The following is a 19930-nucleotide window of genomic DNA, read 5'->3' as shown; positions in this document are numbered from 1 at the left end:
TCTTTTCCCACTTTTCCCACTTTTCCCACTTTTCCAAACTTCCCAAAACCCCAAAAATTAATCAACTTTCCCACCAAACCTTTGGAATTTTTGGGATTTTCCTCCTCTCCAGGCTCCGCTCCATTCCCGATCCCGATTTTCCATCCCCCCTGGGATGAGGCAATTCCCATGGGATGGGCTGAGCTCTGCCCGGAATTCCTGCCGGGAATTCTTTGGGAATAAAGCTCTGCGAACCTCCGGATCATCCGGAATTCCAACAGGGAATTCTTTGGGAATAAAGCTCTGCGAACCTCCGGATCATCCGGAATTCCAACAGGGAATTCTTTGGGAATAAAGCTCTGCGAACCTCCGGATCATCCGGAATTCCAGCAGGGAATTCTTTGGGAATAAAGCTCTGCGAACTTCGGGATCATCCCGAATTCCTGCCGCGAATTCCAGCGGCTGCTCCAGGATGGTGAGGAGAATCCAACTGGGAATTTTTCCCGGATTTTTGGGGGTTTTTGGGGGGTTTTTAGGGATTTTTTGGGGATTTTTTGGGGTTTTTTTGGGGATTTTTCCTGATTTTTTGGGGTTTTTGGGGTTTTTTTGGGGATTTTTTTTGAGTTTTTTGGGGTTTTTGGGATTTTTTCGGGATTTTTTGGGGATTTTTTGGGGTTTATTTTTTTGGGGGGTTTTTGGGGATTTTTGGGGGATTTTTTGGGGATTTTTTGGGGATTTTTTGAGGATTTTGAGATTTTTGGGGATTTTTGGGGTTTTTAGGTTTTTTTCCCGGATTTTTTGGGGTTTTTTAAATTGTTTTTTGGGGATTTTTGGGGATTTTTCCCGGATTTTTAGGGGTTTTTTTGTGGAATTTTTCCCGGATTTTTCTCGGATTTTTTGGGGGTTTTTTTGGGATTTTTCCCGGATTTTTGGGGATTTTTTTTGGTTTTTAAAATTGTTTTTGGGGAATTTTTGGGGATTTTTCCCGGATTTTTAGGGTTTTTTGGGGAGATTTTTTGGGGGGGTTTTGGGCATTTTTTAGGGTTTTTGGGGGATTTTTCCCGGATTTTTTTGGGGTTTTTGGGGATTTTTTGGGATTTGTTTTGGTTTTTTTGGGGATTTTTCCTGGATTTTTGGGAGATTTTTCCCGGATTTTTTGGGGGTTTTTTTGGGATTTTTCCCGGATTTTTTGGGGATTTTTCCCGGATTTTTTTGGGTTTTTTAAATTGTTTTTTGGGGATTTTTTGGGGCTTTTTAAGTTGTTGTTTGGGGAAATTTTTTGGGGTTTTTTAAAATTGGTTTTCGGGGATTATTTGGGTTTTTTAAATTGTTTTTAGGGATTTTTTTGGGTTTTTTTAAATTGTTTTTTGGGGATTTTTTTTGGTTTTTTAAAATTGGTTCTTGAGGATTTTTTTGGTTTTTAAAATTGTTTTTGGGGATTTTTTTGGTGGCGGTTTTGGGATTTTTGTTTGGTTGGTTTTTGGGTTTTTTTTTCTTTTTTTTGGTGGGTTTTGGGATTTTTTGGGGGTTTTTTTGTGGTGGTTTTGGGTTTTTTGTTTGTTGGTTTGGTTTGGTTTTTGGATTTTTATAATTTTTGGGGGATTTTTGGGATTTTTTTGGGGTTTTTTGTGGTGGTTTTGGGTTTTTTGTTTGGTTGGTTTTTTGGGATTTTTTTCTTTCTTCCCTTTTCTTTTTTTAAAACTTTTTGGGGTTTTTTGGGGGTTTTTTGTGGTGGTTTTGGGTTTTCATTTGTTTAGTTTTTTGGGGTTTTTTTCTTTTTTTTTGTTTTGGTTTTGGGGTTTTTTGGGGTTTTTTTGTGGTGGTTTTGGGTTTTTTGTTTGGTTGGTTTTTTGGGGTTTTTTTTCTTTTTTGTCTTTCCTCCTTTTTTTGGATTTTTTTGGGAGTTTTTGGGAATTTTTGGGGGTTTTTTTGTGGTTGTTTTGGCTTTTTTGTTTCGTTGGTTTTTGGGGTTTTTTGGGGGTTTTTTTGTGGTGGTTTTGGGTTTCTGTTTGTTTGCTTTTTGGGGTTTTTTTGTTTTTTGTCTTTTCTTCTTTTTCTTGGATTTTTTTGGGATTTTTGTGGTGGTTTTGGGGTTTTGTTTGGTTAGGTTTTTGGGTTTTTTGGGTTTTTTTCCTTTTTTTGGGTTTTTTGGGTTTTTTTTTTTGTGGTGGTTTTGGGTTTCTGTTTGTTTGGTTTTTTGGGTTTTTTTTCTTTTTTGTCTTTTCTTTTTTTTTTTTTTTTATTTTTCTGGGAGTTTTTGGGAATTTTTTGGGGTTTTTTTGTGGTGGTTTTGGGTTTTTTGTTTGGTTGGTTTTTTGGGGTTTTTTTCTTTCTTGTCTTTTCTTCTTTTCCTTGGATTTTTGGGATTTTTTGGGGGTTTTTTTATGGTGGTTTGGAGGTTTTTTTGTTTGATTTTTTGGTTTTTTTTTATTGTGGGAAAGCACGGCTCGAATGTAGATTTCGGGATCCAAAATCCCCTGGAAAAAAATGGGAAAAACCCTTGGAAAACAGACAGGGAACAAAAAACCCCAAAATTCCCGGAAAAATCAACCTCGGAGGGAATTTTCTCCCAACCCGCCGCTCTAAAATTCCTCAATTTTGGCTTTTTTGGGACTTTTTCCCCCATTTTTCAATGTTTTTTACTGATAAATTCCAGGATTTTTTTGGGATTTGGGGATTTTTTTGGGGGATTTTGGGGATTTTGCCCCTCCCCCTCTCCCAAGGCTGATTTCTGGGATTTTGGGAATTGCTTCCCGGAATTCCTGGCCTCGGGCGGGGTGGGGGAGGGGAGAGCCTGGGGGTTGGGATAAGCTGGAAAAGGGACTTGGGGATTTTGGGGATTTTTTTGGGGATTTTGGGGATTTTGGGGATTGGGAAGTAAATGGAATTGGGGATGAAAGGGAATTGGGAATTGGGAAATTGGGAATTGATTGGGGATTGGGAATTAAGAATTTAGAATTGACAATTAATTGGGAATTGGGGATGGAAAGGAAACTGGGAATTGGGAATTGGGAATTGGGAATGGAACTGGGAATTGGATTTGGGAATTGGGAACTGGGAAATTGGGAATTGGGAATTGGGAATGAAATTTGTAATTAGGAATTAGGAACTGGGAATTGGGAATTGGGAATGGAAAGGAAATATGGAATAGGGAATTGGATTTGGGAATTGAGAATTGGGGATTGCAAATTGGGAAGTAAATGGAATTGGAAATAAAAGGAAATTGGGAATTGGGAATGGAATTGGGAATTGGATTTGGGAATTGGGAACTGGGAAATTGGGAATGGAAATGAGTTGGGAACTGGGAATTGGGAATTGGGAATGAAATTTGTAATTAGGAATTGGGAATTGGGAATCGAGAATTGGGAATTGGGAACTGGGAAGGGAAGGGAATTGGGAATTGGGAATTAGAAAGAGAATTTGGAATTAAGAATTTATAATTGAGAATTAATTGGGAATTGGGAACTGGGAATTGGGAATTGCAAATTGGGAATAGAATTGGGAATTGGGAATGGAAAGGAATTGGGAATTGGAATGGAAATTGGGAATTGGGAATTGGGAATTACTGGGAATTGGGAATGGGATTGGGAATGGGAAGGGAACTGGGAGAGAAGGCAGTTGGGAATTGGGAATTGGAAATAAAAGGAAATTGGGAAGTGGGAACTGGGAATTGGGAATGAAATTGGGAATTGAGAATTGGGAATGGAATTGGGAACTGGGAAGGGAATTGGGAATTGGGAAATTTGGAATAGGAAAAGGAAGGGAATTGGGAATAGGGAATGTAATTGGTAAGGGAATTGGGAACTGGGAAGGGAAAGGAATTAGGAATTAGGAATGGAATTGGGAATTTGGGAATTGGGAATTGGGAATGGAATTGGGAATTTGGGAACTGGGAATTGGGACTGGAATTGGGAATTTGGGAATTATCCCTTGGAGCCAAGGTGGGAATGGAAGAAGGGAAGGGAAGGAAATGGGATCCAGAATCCTTGGGATAATGCCGATCCTGATCCCAACAGGATCAGCTCCATGCCTCCGGATCTCTCATTCCCAATCCCCATGGGATGATCCCAATCCCGATCCCAATTCCTAATCCCAATCCAAATCCCAGCAGGATCATCTCCATCCCTCTGGATCTCTCATTCCCAATCCCGATCCCAATCCCAATCCCAATCCCAGCAGGATCACCTCCATCCCTCCAGACCTCTCATTCCCAATCCCAATCCCGATCCCGATCCCAATCCCAATCCCAATCCCACCAGGATCACCTCCATCCCCTCCAGACTTCTCATTCCCAATCCCGATCCCAATCCCAATCCCAATCCCAATCCCAATCCCACCAGGATCATCTCCATCCCTCTGGATCTCTCATTCCCAATCCCGATCCCAATCCCAATCCCAATCCCAGCAGGATCACCTCCATCCCTCCAGACCTCTCATTCCCAATCCCAATCCCGATCCCGATCCCAATCCCAATCCCAATCCCACCAGGATCACCTCCATCCCCTCCAGACTTCTCATTCCCAATCCCGATCCCAATCCCAATCCCAATCCCAATCCCAATCCCACCAGGATCATCTCCATCCCTCTGGATCTCTCATTCCCAATCCCGATCCCAATCCCAATCCCAATCCCACCAGGATCACCTCCATCCCCTCCAGACCTCTCATTCCCAATCCCAATCCCAATCCTGATCCCAATCCCAATCCCAATCCCAGCAGGATCACATCCAACCCCTCCAGCTCTCCCAATCCCAATCCCGATCCCAATCCCACCAGGATCACCTCCACCCCCCCAGCTCTCTCATTCCCAATCCCAATCCCATTCCCAATCCCAATCCCAATCCCATCAGGATCACCTCCACCCCTCCAGCTCTCCCATTCCCACTCCAGGTCCACGGCCAAGCAGGATTCCAGTTCCGGAACTGGGCCGGAACCTACGGATCCAGTCCCGAGCTTTACTTCCAGCCCAGCTCCGTGCAGGAGCTCCGGGAGGTACGGAGAACATTCCAGAAGGAAAAACCTTGGGAATGACGGGGAAAAGGCTGGGAAGAGAGGGAAAAGTGGGAATTCTTCCCTTCATCTGGGAGATCCTGGTGGGATTTTGCTCCTTCTGGAATTCCCTGCCTATCCCGGCTGGAATTCCGAGTGTTCTGCCATCCCGGCTTTTGGGATCGGGCTGGGGAGGAAATTTGGGGTGGGATTGATCCTGAATGGAAATGGAACTGGGAAGTGGGAATTGGGAATTGGGAAGTGGGAATTGGGAATGGAATTGGGAATGGGAATGGAAATGGAAAGGAGTTGGGAATTGGGAATTGGGAATGAAATTGGGAATTGGGAATGAAATTGGGAATTGGGAATGAAATTGAGAAGTGGGAATTGGGAATGGATTTGGGAACTGGGAATTGGGAATGAAATTGGGAATTGGGAATGGGAAGGGAACTGAGAGAGAAGGAAATTGGGAATTGGGAACTGGGAATTGAGAATTGGGAATTGGGAATTGGGAAATGGGAATGAAATTGGGAATTGGGAATGAAATTGCGAATTGGGAATTGGGAATTGGGAATGGAAAGGAATTTGGAACTGGGAATTGGGAAGGGAATTAGGAATTGGGAATGAAATTGGGAATGGAAAGGGAATTGGGAGAGAAGGAAACTGGGAATTGGGAACTGGGAACTGGGAAGAAAATTGGGAATGGAAAGGAATTTGGAACTGGGAATTGGGAAGGGAATTGGGAATTGGGAACTGGGAATTAAATTGGGAATTGGGAATGAAATTGGGAATTGGGAATGAAATTGGGAATTGGGAATGAAATTGGGAATTGGGAAGGGAACTGGGAATGGGAAGGGAACTGGGAGAGAAGGCAATTGGGAATTGGGAACTGGGAAGGGAATTGGGAATGGAAAAGAATTGGGAACTGGGAATTGAGAATTGGGAGTTGGATTTGGTAATTGGGAACTGGAAAACTGGGAATTGGGAATGGAATTGGGAATTTGGAATTGGGAACTGGGAAACTGGGAATTGGGAAGGAAGGGAATTGGGAACTGGGAATGAGGAAGGGAATTGGGAATAGACAGGAATTTGGAACTGGGAACTGGGAAGGGAATTGGGAACTGGTAGTTGGATTTGGGAATTGGGATCTGGGAAACTGGGAATTGGGAATGGAATTGGGAATTGGGAATGGGAATTTGGAACTGGGAGAGAAGGAAATTGGGAATTGGGAACTGGGAACTGGGAAGGGAATTGGGAATGGAAAGGAATTTGGAACTGGGAATTGGGAACTGGGAATGGAATTGGGAATGAAATCAGGAATTGGGAATGGAATTGGGAAGTGGGAATTGGGAATGGAATTGGGAAGTGGGAATGGAATTGGGAACTGGGAAACTGGGAATTGGGAATGGAATTGGGAATTCAGAAGGGAAGGGAACTGGGAGAGAAGGCAATTGGGAATTGGGAATGGAATTGGGAATTGGGAACGGGGAAAGGAATTGGGAATAGTAAGGAATTTGGAACTGGGAATTGGGAGTTGGATTTGGGAATTGGGAACTGGGAAACTGGGAATTGGGAATGGAAGGGAATTGGGAACTGGGAATGGAAAGGAATTTATCCCAAATGGGATAAATGGATTGGGATTTGGGAATGGATCCAGGTGGGATTGAGATTCGGGAATGGATCCAAGGAAAAATCCAGGCTTGGGGAGCAGATTCCATCCCGGAAGTGGAGTTATCCAAACCTATGGATTCCAGGATGAGTTTTGAGGGAGATTCCTGGATTTTGAGGGAAATTCCTAGTTTTTGAGGGAGATTCCCAGGGTTTGGAGGGAGATTCCCAGATTTTGAGGGAGATTCCCACAGTCTGGAGGGAGATTCCTGGGATTTTGGGGGAGATTCCTGGATTTTGAGGGAAATTCCTAGTTTTTAGGGAGATTCCTGCAGTTTTGAGGGAAATTCCTAGTTTTTGAGGGAAATTCCTAGGGTTTTGAAGGAGATTCCCAGGTTTTGGAGGGAAATTCCCAAAGTTTTGAGGGAGATTCCTAGTTTTTGAGGGAAATTCCCAGGATTTTCAGGGGGATTCCTGCTGTTTTGAGGGAAATTCCTAGTTTTTGAGGGAGATTCCCAAGTTTTGAGAGTAATTCCAGGGTTTGGAGGGAGATTCCCAAGTTTTGAGGGAAATACCCGTGATTTTGAGGGAAATTCCTGGTTTTTGAGGGAAATTCCCGGTTTTTGAGGGAAATTCCTAGTTTTTGAGGGAAATTCCAGTGGTTTTGAGGGACATTCCCAAGTTTTGAAGGTAATTCCAGGGTTTTAAGGGAGATTCCCGGATTTTGAGGGAGATTCCCAGATTTTGAGGGAAAATCCTAGTTTTTGATGGCGATTCCCAGATTTTGAAAGAGATTCCTAGTTTTTGAGGGAAATTCCTGGATTTTGATGGAGATTCCTGCAGTTTTGAGGGAGATTACCAAGTTTTGAGGGAAATTCCCAGTTTTTGAGGGAGATTCCCAAGATTTTAAGGGAGATTCCCAGAGTTTGGAGGGAGATTTCCGCAGTTCTGAGGGAAATTCCCGGGATTTTGAGTGAAATTCCAGGGATTTTGAGGGAAATTCCCGGGTTTTGAGTGAAATTCCAGGGATTTTGAGGGAAATTCCCAGTTTTTGAGGGAAATTCCTGTGGTTTTGAGGGAAATTCCCAGTTTTCGAGGAAATCCCGGGATTTTTCCGTAGATCCTGGAGCTGGCCCGGCAGCGGGAGAAGCGGGTGAAGGTGGTGGGAGGAGGTCATTCCCCCTCGGACATCGCCTGCTCCCAGGAGTTCATGATCCACATGGGAAAGATGAACCGGATCCTGCAGGTGAGAGCTGGGAAATTCCGGGATAATCCGGAAAAATCCAGGCGGAAAAATTCCCGGGAATTCATGAGGGGAAGGATCTTTCTCTGGGATATCCTCATGGGAACGAGGAGGGAACAGGCGACACCTTTTCCTGGGAATTTTCTCCCGGAAGTGGAGCTGGGAGAAGTTTTGGGAGGAATTCTGGAATTGGGAACGGGGCTGGAAAAAAGCTGGAATTCCATTGGATGGATCAGGGATGGAATTCCATTGGATAGATCAGGGATGGAATTCCATTGGATATTTCATTGGAATTATTCATATTATTCATATTATTCATATTATTCATATTCCATTGGAATTCCATTGGATGGATAAAGGCAGGAATTCCATTGGATGGATCCAAGCTAGAATTCCATTGGATATTTCATTGGAATGATTCATATTATTCATATTATTCATATTATTCATATTATTCATATTCCGCTGGAATTCCATTGGATGGATCAATGCGGGAATTCCATTGGATTAATCAAAGCTGGAATTCCATTGGATGAATAACGGTGGGAATTCCATTGGATTGATCAAGGCTGGAATTCCATTGGATGGATCAAAGCTGGAATTCCATTGGATATTTCATTGGAATGATTCATATTATTCATATTATTCATATTCCATTGGAATTCCATTGGATTAATCAAGGGTGGGAATTCCATTGGATATTTCATTGGAATGATTCATATTATTCATATTATTCATATTATTCATATTATTCATATTCCGCTGGAATTCCATTGGATAGATCAATGCGGGAATTCCATTGGATTAATCAAAGCTGGAATTCCATTGGATGAATAACAGTGGGAATTCCATTGGATTGATTAAGGCTGGAATTCCATTGGATTAATCAAGTATGGAATTCCATTAGATGGATCAAAGCTGGAATTCCATTGGATGGATCAATGGTGGGAATTCCATTGGATGGATCCAAGCTAGAATTCCATTGGATGGATCAAAGCTGGAATTCCATTGGATATTTCATTGGAATGATTCATATTATTCATATTATTCATATTCCATTGGAATTCCATTGGATGGATAAAGGCAGGAATTCCATTGGATTAATCAAAACTGGAATTCCATTGGATGAATAACGGTGGGAATTCCATTGGATGGATCAAGGCTGTAATTTTCCTTGGATGTCATTAATTCCATTGGATGAGGTTTGGGGTGGGAACTGTCCATGGATTTGGGAAGAGCAGAGGAGTTTTTCCCATCCCGATTTTCCAGGTGGACAAGGAGAAGCTGCAGGTGACGGTGGAAGCTGGAATTCTGCTCTCGGAGCTGAACCTGGAGCTGGAGAAACACGGAATGGCCTTGGCCAAGTGAGCGGGAATGGGAATGGGAATGGGATTTGGGAATGGGAATGAATAATGGGAATGGGATTGGGATCGGGATTTGGGAATGGGAATGAATAACGGGAATGGGATCGGGAATGGGGATGGGGATGATGGGAATGGGGATGGGAATGGGATCGGGATATGGGAATGGGAATGGGAATGAATAATGGGAATGGGATTGGGAAAGATGGGAATGGGATTGGGAATGGGAATGACTAACGGGAATGGGATCGGGACTGATGGGAATGGGATTGGGATGGGGATTTGGGAATGGGAATTAATAAAGGGAATGGGATCGGGAATGATGGGAATGGGGATGGGATTGGGGAATGGGAATGGGAATGGGAATGGGAATGGGTTTGGGAATGGAACTGGGATTGGGATTCAGGTGGGATCAGGTTCGGGAATGGAACTGGGATTGGGATCTGGAAATGGGACCAGGATTGAGATCCAGGAATCTGGATTGGGATTGGGATCTGAGAATGGAGTCAGGATTGGGATTTGGAAATGGAATTGGGATTGGGGTACGGGAATGGAGCTGGGATTGAGATCTGGGAATGGATCCAGGTGGGATTAGGATGGGGAATGGGATTGGGATTGGGATTGGGATTGGGATTGGGATTGGGATCAGGGAATGGAGCCAGGATTGATATCTGGGAATGAAGCCAGGTGGGATTGGGATTGGGATTTGGGATTTGAATTGGGATTGGGAATGGAACTGGGATCAGGCTCTGGGAATGGAGCCAGGTGGGATCAGGAATGGGATTGGGATTGGGATCTGGGAATGGATCCATGTGGGATTGGGATCTGGGAATGGATCCAGCTGGGATTGGGATCTGGGAATGGATCCAGCTGGGATCAGGATCCAGGAATGGATCCAGGTGGGATTGGGATCTGCTCCCAAGGAATCTCAGGAGGGATTTCAATCCATGGGGATTTCGGGAATGGTTGGGCTCTGAGGTCTCTTTTCCAACCCAGACAATCCCAGAATTCCACAGAATCCACCCAGAGATCCCTTTGTTCCAATTTTCCAACCCAAACAATTCCAGGATTCCGTTAAATCCATCCAGGATTCCATTTCTTCCAATTTTCCAGCCCGGAAAATTCCAGGATTCCATTAAATCCACCCAGGATTCCATTTCTTCCAATTTTCCAACCCAGACAATTCCAAAATTCCACAGAATCCACCCAGAGATCCCTTTGTTCCAATTTTCCAACCCAGACAATTCCAAAATTCCACAGAATCCACCCAGGATTCCATTTCTTCCAGTTTTCCAACCCAAACAATTCCAAAATTCCACGGAATCCAGCCGGGATTTCATTCCCACTGCCCACCCTGGAATTCCTCAGGATGAACCATTTTTCCCGGGATATTTTCCCGGGATATTTTCCTGGGATATTTTCCCTCTGGATTCTCCCCCAGCCCTGCCCCTCCGGGATTTCTCCGGGATTTCTCCGGGATTTCTCCAGGATTTCTCCGGGATTTCTCTGGGATTTCTCCAGGATTTCTCTGGGATTTCTTCGGGATTTCTCCGGGATTTCTCTGGGATTTCTCCGGGATTTCTCTGGGATTTCTCCGGGATTTCTCTGGGATTTCTCCGGGATTTCTCCGGGATTTCTCTGGGATTTCTCCAGGATTTCTCCGGGATTTCTCCGGGATTTCACCCCAGGGAAATCACGGATTCTCCATCCCTGGGCTGGAAAAGTGGGACCCTTTGGAATATTCCGGGAATTTCCCATCCCAAAAATCCTTTTCCCGCTCGTTCCCAGCCTGGGCGCCGTTTCCGCGGTGACGGCGGCTGGAGTGATCGGCACCGGGACGCACAACACCGGCATCGCCTTCGGAATTCTGCCCACCCAGGTGAGATTCCCGCCGGGAATGAACCCATCGGGAATTCCGGGAATTCTGGAGATTATTCCAGGTCTGGGAATTCTCTGCTTCCGGCTCAAATCCCATGTGGAGATTCCATGGATGGGGATGGAGAATCCTGGAATCTTCATCTCCCAAATTCCAGGATGCTCCATCCCTTCCCATCCCGACAAAAATTCCATCCATTCCCAAGGAAAATTGCAAAAATTCCAACATTCCCACTATTTGTTTTCCCGCTTTTTTCCCAATGGATTCCCACTTTTTTCCCCTTTCATCCGATGGATTTATTCCCTGGAATTCAAGCTGGGCCATCCAGAGCTCCAGGAATTCTGGGAAAGAGGGGGGAAAAAATTCCCGGAACGTTCAGGAGTTGGATTTGATGATCCTGCCGGATCCAGCTTGGGATTTTCCGTGGATCCCAAATTATTCCGGAATTCTGGGCTCAAGGACACTCGGAATCCACCCAGAGGGATTTTGCTGGAATTCGGGGATGGCAAAGGGCAGGGAGATCCTTGCTGGAGTGCCGAGATTCCCAGGGAAGCTCCTCGATCCCGAAATTCCTTCCCAGGATGGATCCAACCTCAGGCTGGGAGAGCTGGGAATGGAGGGAATTCCCTGGGAAAGGGGAGATTGCTCGGGATTTGGGAAGGAATTGCTGGCTGGGATGGAATTCCAGGATATTCCTGGATCCCTGGGAATTCCCAGCATGGATTTGGATCATTTTAGGATTGTGGGATTGGAATGGGATTGATGGGATTGAAGCTCCATGGATCCCAAATTATTCCGGGATTCTGGGATCGACGACACTCAGAATCCATCCAGAGGGATTTTGATGGAATTCTCAGCCCTAAAATCCTGAGAATCATCGCAAAAATTCTGGGAATCGCCCCAAAAATTCCCTGGGAAAGGGGAGATTGCTTGGGAATTGGGAAGGGATTCCCGGCTGGGCTGGAATTCTGGGATATTCCTGGATCCCTGGGAATGTCCAAGATGGATTTGCATCCCCCCGGGAATTCCTGCCCATGGAATGGGATGAGCTCGGAATTCCCTCCCTCCGGAATTCCCCATTCCCACAATTCCCGCATCCCAAGCTCCTCTCCCTCCCTCTCTCCAGGTCTCAGCCCTTTCCCTGCTCCTGGCCTCGGGAGAAATCCTGGAATGTTCCGACTCCTCCCATCCCGAGGTTTTCCAGGCCGCTCGGCTCCACCTGGGATGTTTGGGAATTCTCCTCTCCGTCACCTTCCAGTGCGTTCCGGAATTCCGGCTGCGGGAAGTCGCCTTCCCCTCCACCCTCCCGCAGGTAGGAAATCCCGGAATTCCCGCGGGATGAGGGGGGAAAAAATCGGGAAATCCGTGGATTTGGGGAATGCTTGGATTCCGAAGGATTTTCCCAGCCGGAATTCCATGATTTCCGAGGTTTCCTGTTATCCTTGAAGCCAGAAAAATCTCTGGGAAGTGTGGTGAAGGAGCAGCAGGAAAAGCCAATTCCAGAGGGTGGGAAGAGATTTTTTCGGGATCAGAAAATTTCCCAAAATTCCAAAAAAATTTCCAAAAAAAAAAAATTTCTCCGAAAATTAAATTTCCCCGATCAGAAATTTTCCCGATTTTTCTCATCGGGAATACTTGGGAGAAATGGAAAACTTGGGATTCATCCCGATCCAGGGAAAATCGGGAATTCCGAGGCTCTTCCCGCTCTTCCTTCATTCCACAAAATCTGGGAATTTTGGGAATTCCCAGGGAGGAATTGCAGCCATTCCCGACTTTTCCCAGCCCGGGAATGTTGGGAATTCCCTGGAATTCCACCTCTCCCACCCTTCCCGAGCCGCTCCGGTTGGATGTGGAATTCTGGGAGATTCCCATTCCCAGTTTTCTTTCTTTCTGCCCTTGGAATTTGCGTTTTTCCATGGAAAAACGGCTCTGTGGGAATCTGGGAATTCCAGGCGGATTTCATATTCCATCCAGAGAAAATTCCCACCCTGGGAATTCCGGGATGATCCAAAGGTTTGCCAGGAACGATTCCAGAATTCCCACAATTCCCTGTGGAATCTCCCAGATTTTTCCTATTTCTCGGATCGTGGAAAATTCCCCTTTTTCCAGGGAATCATGGAAAAGCCACTTCTGGTTCCATTCCCGGCTGATTACCCCTGGAAAAATTCCCTTTCTGGGATCGCTGAATTCCCTGGAATTCAGGATCTCCATGGGTTTGATCCGAATCCCTCGGAATCCTTTGGAAAAGAGAGATCCGAAGGAATTCTTTCCCTCCGGAATGCATCCAACCCCATTTTCCCATTTCTTTTTTCAATCCCTTTTTCCCTTTTGGGATAAAATTCCTTGGATTTGAGGCTTTTCCCAACTTCTCCATGCCGGGAATTCCGGAATTTGACAGAATTCCAGGTGGATTTGGGTGGGAAGGACCTGAAATCCCAGATTTTTCCAAGCCTGACCTGGAATATTTCCAGGAATGGGAATTTCCAGCTTTTCCCAACTTTCCGGATCCTCGGAGCTTCCGGATTGAATCCACAGGGAAAAAGGTTTTCCCAAGGGATTTTCCTGAAGGAATGAGAGGAAAAACTGGGAAAACCGGAAAATTGGGAAAATTGGGAAAACCAGAAAACTGGGAAAACTGGGAAATTGGGAAAACTGGGAAAATCAGAAAACTGGGAAAACCAGAAAAATGGGAAAAACAGAAAACTGGGAAAAATGGGAAGACCAGAAAACTGGGAAAACTGGAAAATTGGGAAAAATGGGAAAACTGGGAAAACCAGAAAATTGGGAAAACTGGGAAAACCAGAAAACTGGGGAAAATGGGAAAACCAGGAAAACCAGAAAATTGGGAAAACTGGGAAAACCAGAAAACTGGGGAAAATGGGAAAACCGGAAAAAACAGAAAACTGGGAAAATTGGGAAAACTGGGAAAACTGGAAAATTGGGAAAACCGGAAAATTGGGAAAACCGGGAAAACCAGAAAACCGGGAAAATTGGGAAAACTGGGAAAACCAGAAAAATGGGAAAAACAGAAAACTTGGAAAAATGGGAAGACCAGAAAACTGGGAAAACTGGGAAATTGGGAAAACTGGGAAAACCAGAAAACCGGGAAAAATGGGAAAACCAGGAAAACCAGAAAACTGGGAAAAATGGGAAAAGCAGAAAACTGGGAAAACCAGAAAACTGGGAAAACTAGGGAAACTGGGAAAACTGGAAAAACCGGAAAATTGGGAAAACTGAGAAAACTGGGAAAATTGGAAAACTGGGAAAACTGGGAAAAAATGGGAAAACCAGGAAAAACAGAAAACTGGGAAAACTGGGAAAACTGGGAAAAACAGAAAACTGGGAAAAATGGTAAAACTGGGAAACTGGGAAAACCAGAAAATTGGGAAAACCAGGAAAACCAGAAAACTGGGAAAAATGGGAAACTGGAAAATTGGGAAAACTGGGAAAACCAGAAAAATGAGAAAACTGGGAAAACCAGAAAATTGGGAAAACCGGAAAATTGGGAAAACCGGGAAAACTGGGAAAACCAGAAAATTGGGAAAACTGGGAAAACTGGGAAAAGCAGAAAACTGGGAAAACCAGGAAAACCAGAAAACTGGGGAAAATGGGAAAAGCAGAAAAATGGGAAAACTGGAAAACTGGGAAAACCAGAAAACAGGGAAAACCGGGGAAACCGAGGCAGGAATTGCATCAAGAAGGGGAAAAAAAACCTTTTCCGGGATTTTGGATCCCAAATTCCTCATTCCCAGATTTTTCCAAGGCCTGCCATTCCCGCTGCCTCCTCCCCGGATCCGATCCCGAATTCCCATTCCACCGGAATGCCTCATGGAAAATGGAAAATTCCATGAAAAATGGAAAATTCCATGAAAAATGGAAAATTCCATGAAAAATTGGGGGGGAAAAAAAAAGGATTTTTGGCAGGATTGGATCGCTCCCGGAATTTTTTAGGGATTTGGAGAATCCTGAATTTTTCAGGGATTGAATAATTCCGGGATGGCTCAGCAGGGCCAAAAACAAGGATGGAATTCCCTTTTCCAGCCTCTGATTCCCAAATCCCGATCCAAAGCAATCCAGGTGCTCAGGAAAAGTTGGGAAAACCGGGAATGTGGATAATCCACGAGAATTCCCGAAATCCCGAGACCTTCAGGCTCCTCATTTTCCCGGGAATTGCAATGGGAATATCCCAAAATTCCGAGATATTTTTCCAGCTGCATTCCCAGCCGTGGGAATGATTTTTCCAGGGAATCTGGAAGTCATTTTTCCAGGGAATTTGCTCCCTGCAGTGGGGAATTCCCAGTTTTCCATGGATTGGGAATGTTCCGGATCCTTTCCTTGGTGCTTTTCCACCTTTCCAGAGCTCCTCTGCATCCCGCAGGAATTCCCTGCTTCCTTTCCCACCTTCCATAAATCCTTTCCCAAATTTCCTGAATCCTTTCCCACCTTCCCTGCATCCTCCAGGATTTTCCCTCCATCCTTTCCCACTTTTCTCCATCCTTTCCCACATTTCCTAAATCCTTTCTTACATTCCCAAAATCCTTTCCCACCTTCCCTCCATCCTTTCCCACTTTCCCTAAATATTCTCCCATATTCCCTAAATCCTTTCCCACTTTCCCTCCATCCATTTCCCCATTCCCTAAATCCTTTCCCACATTCCTAAATCCTTTCCCACTTTCCCACATCTATCCCACATTCCATCCATCCTTTCCCACATTCCCTAAATCCTTTCCCACTTTCTCCATCCTTTCCCACATTCCCAAATCCTTCCCACATTCCCTAAATATTCTCCCACTCTCCCTAAATCCTTTCCCTCATTCCCTAAATCCTTCCCCACATTCCCAAATCCCTTTCCCACATTCCCAAATCCTTTCCCACATTCCTAAATCCTTTCCCACTTTCTTACATCTTTCTCACATTCCCTAAATCCTTTTCCACATTCCCTAAACCTTTTCCCACGTTCCCAAATCCCTTTCCCACTTTCCCTAAATCCTTTCCCGCTTTCCCTCCATCCTTTCCCACTTCCCTACATCTTTCCCACACTCCATAAATCCTTTCCCAGATTCCCTAAATCCTTTTCCCTCTTCCCTGCAGCTTCCAACTCCTTCCCTACATCCTTTCCCACCTTTCTCCATCCTTTCCCACTTTCCCTAAATCCTTTCTTACATTCCCTATATAATTTCCCACCTTCCCTACATCCTTTCCCATTTTCCTACAGCTTTCCCACTTTCCCTCCATCCTTTCCCACATTCCCTAAATATTTTCCCACATTCCCTAAATCCTTTCCCAATTTACCTAAATCCTTTCCCACTTCCTTACATCTCTCCCACTTCCCTAAATCCTTTCCGACATTCCCTAAATCCTTTCCCACTTTCTTTCCCACATCTTTCCCACTTCCCTCCATCCTTTCCCACATTCCCTAAACCTTTTCCCACATCCCAAATCCCTTCCCCACATTCCCAAATCCTTCCCCACATTCCCTAAATCCTTCCCCACATTCCCTAAAATCTTTTCCCTCATTCCCTAAATCCTTCCCCACATTCCCTCCATCCTTTCCCTCATTCCCAAATCCTTTTCCCTCTTCCCTACATCCTTTCCCATTTTCCCTACATCTTTTTCCACCTTTCTCCATCTTTCCCCACATTCCCAAAATCCTTTCCCACATTCTCTAAATCCTTCCCCACTTTCCCTAAATCCTTTCCACATTCCCAAATCCTTTTCCCTCTTCCCTACATCCTTTCCCACATTCCCTACATCTTTTTCCACCTTTCTCCATCCTTCCCCACATTCCCAAATCCCTTCCCCACATTCCCAAATCCTTTCCCACTTTCCCTAAATCATTTCCCACATTCCTAAATCCTTTCCCACTTTCCCTCCATCCTTTCCCACATTCTTACATCTTTCCCACTTTCCCTAAATATTCTCCCACTTTCCCTAAATCCTTTCCCTAAATCCTTCCCCACATTCCCAAATCCTTCCCCACATTCCCTAAATCCTTCCCCACATTCCCTAAATATTCTCCCACACTCCCACATCCCTTCCCCACATTCCCAAATCCCTTCCCCACATCCCAAATCCCTTCCCCACATTGCCAAATCCCTTCCCTACCTTCCCAAATCCCTTCCCCACCTTCCCAAATCCTTCCCCACATCCCCCCATCCTCTCCCACTCTCCCTAAATCCTTTCCCCCATTCCCTAAATCCTTCCCCACATTCCCAAATCCCTTCCCCACATCCCAAATCCCTTTCTCACATCCCAAATCCCTTCCCCACATTCCCAAATCCCTTCCCCACATTCCCTAAATCCTTCCCCACATTCCCAAATCCCTTCCCCACATCCCAAATCCCTTCCCCACATCCCAAATCCCTTCCCCACATCCCCAAATCCCTTCCCCACATCCCAAATCCCTTCCCCACATCCCAAATCCCTTCCCCACATCCCAAATCCTTCCCCACATCCCAAATCCCTTCCCCACATTCCCAAATCCCTTCCCCACATCCCCAAATCCTTTCCCACTTTCCCTAAATCCTTCCCCACATCCCCAAATCCTTCCCCACATCCCAAATCCCTTCCCCACACCCCCCACCCTCTCCCCCACCACCCCAATCCTCCTCTCCCCACCTCCACTCCCCTTTTCCCTGGAAACAAACCTCCAACCCCAGCCGAGCTCCGAGCCCATCCTCCCCCTCATCCCATCGTTCCCGATCCGTGGGAAGGACGGCGATCCCATAAATATTCATGCCGTTATCAATCCCGGGTCATCGCCCTCTCCGGCGCTTCCCCATTCCCAGCTTTTATCCGGAGCCGCGGATCCGAGCGGGAGGAATAGCGGCGAGGGGAGTTATCTGGGAATGAGGAACGCGGCTCCGGCGCCCTTGGATTCGGGATTATGTAACATTCCGTGATCCTCGGGAGACCTTGGAAAACTCCGGAGGTTGGGAAAGGCTGGGAGGGATGTGGAGAGTCCTGGGATGGTTTGGGATGGGAATTCCGTGGATCTTGAAGCCTCAAATCCCATCCCATTCCAACCCCCAAAATCCCGGGGTGCTCCAGCTTTTTCTTGGACATCCCGGGATTTCAAATCCCAATTCCATTCCCAGAATTTCCACGATCCCAGTGGGATCCAAATCCATCCTTGGACATTCCAGGGGAAGCCAAAATTCCTGGGAAAAATCTGCATCCCAACATTTTCCATGCTTTTATTTGGGGATGAACACACCGAGCAGGAAAACAAGGACACAGCATTCCTGGATTTTCTCCAGTCGGGAATGAGGAATTGACCTTTGCTGTGAGCAGCTTTGGATTCCCAGGAGATCAATCAGCGGGAAAATAAATCCGGAGAGTTGTAGGAAAATTCCAGCGGGAAGGGAAGGGAGGGAGCAGCACAGGGAATGGGGTTGGCTCCATCCAAGCTTTCCTTGGGAATTCCCAGGGATCCAGGGGCAGCCACGGAATATCCGGGAATTCCAGCCCAGCCGGGAATTCCTTCCCAAATCCCAAGCAATCTCCCCTTTCCCAGGGAATTCCCTCCATTCCCAGCTCTCCCAGCCTGAGATTGGATCCATCCTGGGAAGGAATTTCGGGATCAAGGAGCTTCCCTGGGAATCTCGGCACTCCAGCAAGGATCTCCCTGCCCTTTGCCATCCCCGAATTCCAGCAAAATCCCTCTGGATGGATTCCGAGTGTCCTTCATCCCAGAATTCCAGAATGGTTTGGGATCCATGGAGCTTCAATCCAATCCCATTCCCACATTTCTCATGATCCCAGGTAGATCCAAATCCATCCTTGGACATTCCCAGGGATCCAGGGGCAGCCACAGCTTCCCTGGGAATTCCAGCCCAGCCAGCAATTCCTTCCCAAATCCCAAAAATTCTCCCCTTTCCCACTGGGAAGCCATTCCCTGTCTCCCATCCCTTTTCCCAAATCCCTCTCCAGCTCTCCTGGAGCTCCTGGAAAGCTCTGGAAAAGGCTCTGAGCATTCCCTGGATCCTCAAATCCCTCGGAGCTGCATCCCAATCCAGCCAGCCAACCCCATTCCCAGTGCTGCTCCCTCCCTTCCCTTCCCGCTGGAATTTTCCTACAACTCTCCGGATTTATTTTCCCGCTGATTGATATCCCGGGAATCCAAAGCTGCTCACAGCAAAGGTCAATTCCTCATTCCCGGCTGGAGAAAATCCGGGAATGCTGTGTCCTTGTTTTCCACTCCTTTTCCTGCTCGGTGTGTTCATTCCCAAATAAAAGCATGGAAAATGTTGGGATGCAGCTTTTCCCAGGAATTTTGGCTGTCCCTGGATCTCTGGGAATGTCCAAGGATGGATTTGAATCCACCTGGGATCGTGGAAATTCTGGGAATGGGATGGGATTGAAGCTCCATGGATCCCAAATTATTCTGGAATTCTGGGCTCAAGGACACTCGGAATCCATCCAGAGGGATTTTGCTGGAATTCGGGGATGGCAAAGGGCAGGGAGATCCTTGCTGGAGTGCCGAGATTCCCAGGGAAGCTCCTCGATCCCGAAATTCCTTCCCAGGATGGATCCAACCTCAGGCTGGGAGAGCTGGGAATGGAGGGAATTCCCTGGGAAAGGGGAGATTGCTTGGGAATTGGGAAGGAATTCCCAGCTGGGCTGGAATTCCCAGATATTCCTGGATCCCTGGGAATTCCAAGGATGGATTTGGATCCCCTGGGATTGTGAGATTGGAATGGGATTGGATTTAGGATTCCTCCCCATCGCAAACCATTCCAGAATCCATTCTTTTCCGCCACCTCCAGCTCCTCTCCCACATTTTTCCATCAAGGATTATCTCCCCACTCCCAGCTTTGCTTCCAGGAGTTTTCCTGACGCAGGAGGAAGTTAATTATCCTGATCCATGGATTAA

General features: G+C 45.9%; 1 protein-coding gene across 1 annotated transcript in view; it reads left to right on the top strand.

Annotated features, from left to right (window-relative positions):
• The first annotated feature begins 318 nt into the window (after positions 1 to 318).
• Positions 319 to 19930, top strand: part of LOC146422054 (L-gulonolactone oxidase-like) — a 31807-nt gene continuing 12195 nt past the window's right edge. The window contains exons 1-6 of the mRNA XM_085046764.1: positions 319 to 454; positions 4869 to 4970; positions 7696 to 7821; positions 9088 to 9182; positions 10968 to 11058; positions 12182 to 12367. Coding sequence (XP_084902890.1) covers positions 452 to 454; positions 4869 to 4970; positions 7696 to 7821; positions 9088 to 9182; positions 10968 to 11058; positions 12182 to 12367 — 603 coding nt within the window. The 5' untranslated portion in view covers positions 319 to 451. The remainder of the gene's footprint in view (positions 455 to 4868; positions 4971 to 7695; positions 7822 to 9087; positions 9183 to 10967; positions 11059 to 12181; positions 12368 to 19930) is intronic.

Source organism: Lichenostomus cassidix, unplaced genomic scaffold (assembly GCF_008360975.1).
Source record: "Lichenostomus cassidix isolate B80296 unplaced genomic scaffold, HeHo_3.0 HiC_scaffold_528, whole genome shotgun sequence".
NCBI classification, from domain to species: domain Eukaryota; kingdom Metazoa; phylum Chordata; class Aves; order Passeriformes; family Meliphagidae; genus Lichenostomus; species Lichenostomus cassidix.
This window is presented reverse-complemented; position numbering and strand designations above follow the sequence as displayed.